We start from the raw sequence: 5,000 nt of genomic DNA, 5'->3' as shown, positions 1-5,000 counted from the left end.
CTTGATTCAATAGTAATTACAAGAAGGTCAACGTACTCGGATTCAGCATCTCTTCAGAACAATCTACAAAGTGGGAGCAAAGGTCAAGAGTCATCTCCATAGTAACAACTACTGTAAAGTTGAAAGGGTCAAGGGTTGCCTCTATAGTAGAGTAGAGTAGAGTAACTTTATTGATCCCCAGGGGGAAATTCAGGAAACAGATGTTGTCTTCAAGACCAAGAAGTGCTTTTTCAACAGTAAAAATGAGAAGGTTGGAATTAAGGGTCGACCGATACAGGTTTTTTAATGGCCGATGCGATACAGATTTTTTTTCATTACCCTTGGCCGATACTCGATTTCCGATACCCGATATTTTGGGCCGATATGCGTAAAAAAAAGGTTAAAAATTGACAGATATTCCAGGTCTCAAGTTAAAAATAAACATTCCTTTAACATTATCAAGTTGAGGTAGAACTAGTAACATTTAAACACCCACTCTAATAATCAAGTAATGTCTAAGTAATAAAAAATAAAGTGTCTTGGTTTTAAAAAAAAAACAGAATGACATAAAATAATAAATATTGCGTATCGGCCAAAACCATGTGCGTATCGGCCGATACAGATACACTTAAAAAATGGCAATATCGGCCCGATACCGATACTGATATATATATCGGTCTATCCTTAGTTGGAATACTTGTACACGGCACCTTCAGAACGGTCTACATCTACAAGGTATCACTCAAAGGCACGTTGTTCCATTGTGTGGTGTATTTTTAGGGCACCCAAAATATCTTCAGCTTGTCTCCTTGTGTCTTGTGCTGAGGTTTGATACAGTGTGTCTTACTGGGAGAAAAAAAACTGTGCAGCAGCCCACTTTCCTAGAAAATGTGTAAGCGCTAGTACGTGAAACAGCGAGACCTTTCAATGAACCTACTATGTGTGTGTGTGTGTGTGTGTGTGTATGTGTGTGTGTGTGTGTGTGTGTGTGTGTGTGTGTACCCTGTTTGTAGGGTATCTGGGCTCCCGAGGGAGAGAATGTGAAGATTAAAGTCGCCATCAAGGTCTTGCGTGAGAACACGTCCCCCAAAGCCAACAAGGAGATCCTGGACGTGAGTATGCCTGTCTGCCTGCCTCTCCATTTGTCTGCCTTTCTATCTGTCTGTCTACCTGCCTGTCTACCTGTCTGTATGTCTATCTGTCTGTCTGTCTACCTGCCTGTCTGTCTACCTGCCTGCCTGCCTGCCTGTTTGTGTATTCATGTATCTGTGTTCTTTCTACACGTGTCTATGTTTTTTCTCCAGCTGTCTGTGTCTGTCTGTGTGTCTGTGCATATGAAAAGTTTCGTTGCAAAATGACATATATCCATTTTGCAACATTTTGGGAAAATTTACATTTCTGCATTAGGTATTACATTGCATTGCATAGCGAAATGCATTTTAGGATTGAAAAGTACATTCTCGAAATATTTAAATGGCAAGAATTCATGCATAGATTATATGACTTCTGCATTCTGCATTTACAATAATAAAATGCAAAAGTCAAAAATAGTGGATACCTCTTTTTGCAACAAAATCTTCATAATGTAGTGTATGTGCATCTATTTTTTTGTCTGACTGTATGCCTGTGTGTGTGCATCTCTCCGTGTGTTCTTATGTAGTCTTTCCATCGTCCATGTACTATCTGTCTTTTCTTCTGTATTCCCTGCCAGCAGAGGCGCATCTTGCCACCAGGCCCCCAAGCCCCTAGATCAGTGTTTCCCAACCTTTTTTGTCCTGCGTACCCCCTAAGCCATTTTGTCATATGATGAGTACCCCCTCGCCCTCACTCATGCTCTGTTCCTCAATCCCAATGTGACTAAAGTCAATATATTTGTTATTATTAAATTTTTACGCGTACCCCCTGAGGTGTGCTCGCGTACCCCTGGTTGGGAAACACTGCCCTAGATAGCGAATAACAGCCCATACTGTACTGCAGTAGTGGTGATTTTGGTTCAAATGTTCATTCTTTTGCATTTTCGCTTGGGGCCCCAGCTGACCCTAGAATCGCCTCTGCCTGCCCATCTCTTTTTAGCCATAGCCCTCTAAAGCAGTGTTTCTCAACTGGTGGGTCGCGACCCAAAAGTGGGTCGCGGAGGGGTCATGGGTGGGTCGCGGAGCCTTGGTGTAAAAAAAAAAATCCAACTTTTCCTGCAACAATTTACAACTTTTATTTTAATAGGCTAGTGAACTGTGTCATCTGTCGTCATAGAGACAATCTGAGTGTTTATGCGAGATAGAGAGCGCGCAACCAGTCATTCGAGTCTTGATTACATTTTGAGAATTGTATTGAATTGACTTGAATGCTAAAAAAAATTGGGTCGCGACCGAAGGAGAGTGGAAAATGGTGGGTCCCAAGACTGTTCCAGTTGAGAACCACTGCTCTAAAGATAAGATAAGATAAGAGCACTGCAACCAAGCATTGCAACCAGTTAAACGTAGAAAGGTAAGTTGCCCTACTACTGCCTTAAGTTTGTAAGTTGAGTGAAATCGAGGCTTAACTCAATTCAAGGGTTTCTTGAGTTGAGTTAACTTACAACCTCGAGGCAGCAGGGCAACTTACCTGTTTACGTTTAACTGGCTTGCAATGTTTGGCATTGCACGCACTGGCATCCTGCCATCTTGGTTCTAAACCTCTAAGCCGAGTTCCCTGAAAAAGCATGAAAGCCTTGATGCAGCCCTCAACAGCACACTATGAATTACATTTATGCCTCACCCGTGCAAGGAGGCAGCCCGCAATGGCGCCCAAAAGGGAGCAGTGCAGCGGGACGGTAGGTCACCTCAGGTCACCTCAGTCATGGAGGAGGATGGGGGAGAGCACTAGTTAATTACTCCCCCCACCAACCTAGCGTGTCAGGAGTTGAACCGGCAACCTTTGGGCTGCAAGTCTGACACCCTAACCACTTACCCATGACTTCCTGTTTGTCCGCAGGAGGCGTACGTGATGGCGGGTGTCCAGAGTCCGTATGTGTGCCGGCTGCTGGGTATCTGCCTGACGTCCACGGTGCAGCTGGTCACCCAGCTGATGCCCTACGGCTGCCTGCTGGAGTACGTCCGGGAGAACCACGAGCTCATCGGCTCACAGTCACTACTCACCTGGTGTGTGCAGATCGCCAAGGTGAGTCGATGTATACAGTACACAGTACATGTGCGATGTACAATGTACACACACACACACACACACACACACACAAGTGCAAGCATACGCGAAGCGCGCACACACACACAAACACACATACACACACACCTGTGAAAGCATGCACATATCGCACATACAAACAGGCACAAGCATGCAAGCACACACATAAAGGCTACACACACACACGTACATAAGGCCAACCAACACACTTTTCCCTCCCTCTCTCTCTTTAAGATACACATACATACATTTACTACTATACATCTCTCTCTCTCTCTCTCTCTCTCTCTCTCTCTCTCTCTCTCTCTCTCTCTCTCTCCCTTCCCCTCTCTCTCTCTCCCTTCCTCTCTCCCTCTCTCTCTCTTCCCCTCTCTCTCTCTCTCTCCTCTCTCTCTCTCTCCCCCCTCTCTCTCTCTCTCTCTCTCTCCCTCTCTCTCTCCCTCTTCCTCTGTGTGCAGGGCATGAGTTACCTGGAGGACGTGCGTCTGGTGCATAGAGACCTGGCGGCCCGTAACGTCCTGGTGAAGAGCCCCTCCATCGTCAAGATCACAGACTTCGGTCTGGCCAGGTTACTGGACATCGACGAGACTGAGTACCACGCAGACGGAGGAAAGGTAATGTAACCTTACTAGTTACCACTAAGCAGTGTAGAAAATGTGCTCTGGATGTGTGTTTATTTAAGCAATAAGCCACGAGAGGCCGTGGGTTATGCTCGATTGATAACGGCCAAGGGGAGTGGGGCACGATGCGAAGCGGAGTGCCGTAAACGTCCCCTTGCCCGTTATCAATAGAGCATAACCCACGGACTCAAGTGGCTTATTGCTTATCTAACACTGTTACACTTAATCACTGACCAAATTTCTTTTAAAACGCTTGAATAACAATGAATTTGATCCGCGGCAAGTTGAGGAAGTGATTGTGGTTACCCCGGCAACGTTACTCGCCGTGCGTGTGTCGTCGCGCTGCCAGACACAACTACAAAAACTCAGCAAGGGGCAATAAACATTGTAGGAATGAAATGTCTTTGCAATCACACTGATACCCCAACCACAGATGGTGCAAAGATGTGCTCTTCTTGCAGACTCCCTACCCCAACTGCAACATATTCTCATTACCGACGTAGATGCGCTTGGTCTAACTTAGACGCGCATAGAATCTTCAGTTGGAAAGTGTAGGTTTACGCTCAATTGGGTCCACGGCTATCAGCCTGTCAGAATTGAGAACCGGACCGCACAGTGTTAGATTGTAGGTACACACCAAAGAAGGGATTACTGGCTGTTAAATGCATTGGCTATGGTGTGGGCATAGCCTGAGGACACAGTGCGCATGGGCAGTGGTCGCGACCAGGGCCGTAACCAGACATTTTCAAATACCGAGGTCAAATACTGCGTGCTGTACTAGCTTCGCGCACCAATAGACTTGGCTCCGCACTAAGTCTAGTACCTGTTTTCTGTGGAGCAATGTTGAGCGACAGGATATGGCCGGTGTTCTGACAAACGGTCCTACGTTGTAATTTTATTCTACAGTAGGATGTTCTGTCAGACATGTCTGTTAAACGGTCCTACATCGCCAAACATAGACATCAGACAAGTTTGTTCAACAACTTATCCTGATTTTTCAGAAAATTTCCTTCCCGCGTCCTGCAATCGCGTCAGATCAAACAATCCCCAGATCATGAATACGAAATGAAATGGTAGTATTATGGGATGGTCAGGACCAGGCTAGTGCTGTACTGCATGCTTTACATTTAGAGTGCTTCAAACTCTTCAGTCAAATGCTTACGTTTGTTTTCATTAATCACTGCCTTGAGAATAAATGGGGGTGATGTAAATAGACTGAATTTA

At 45.4% G+C, this 5,000-nt stretch overlaps 1 protein-coding gene across 1 annotated transcript in view; it reads left to right on the top strand.

Annotated features, from left to right (window-relative positions):
• erbb2 (erb-b2 receptor tyrosine kinase 2) overlaps positions 1 to 5,000 on the top strand; it is a 61,066-nt gene that overhangs the window by 47,731 nt on the left and 8,335 nt on the right. The window contains exons 19-21 of the mRNA XM_063220757.1: positions 993 to 1,091; positions 2,950 to 3,135; positions 3,615 to 3,770. Of these exons, the coding sequence (XP_063076827.1) occupies positions 993 to 1,091; positions 2,950 to 3,135; positions 3,615 to 3,770 (441 nt within the window). The remainder of the gene's footprint in view (positions 1 to 992; positions 1,092 to 2,949; positions 3,136 to 3,614; positions 3,771 to 5,000) is intronic.

This window comes from Engraulis encrasicolus, chromosome 17 (assembly GCF_034702125.1).
Source record: "Engraulis encrasicolus isolate BLACKSEA-1 chromosome 17, IST_EnEncr_1.0, whole genome shotgun sequence".
In the NCBI taxonomy this organism is placed as follows: domain Eukaryota; kingdom Metazoa; phylum Chordata; class Actinopteri; order Clupeiformes; family Engraulidae; genus Engraulis; species Engraulis encrasicolus.
This window is presented reverse-complemented; position numbering and strand designations above follow the sequence as displayed.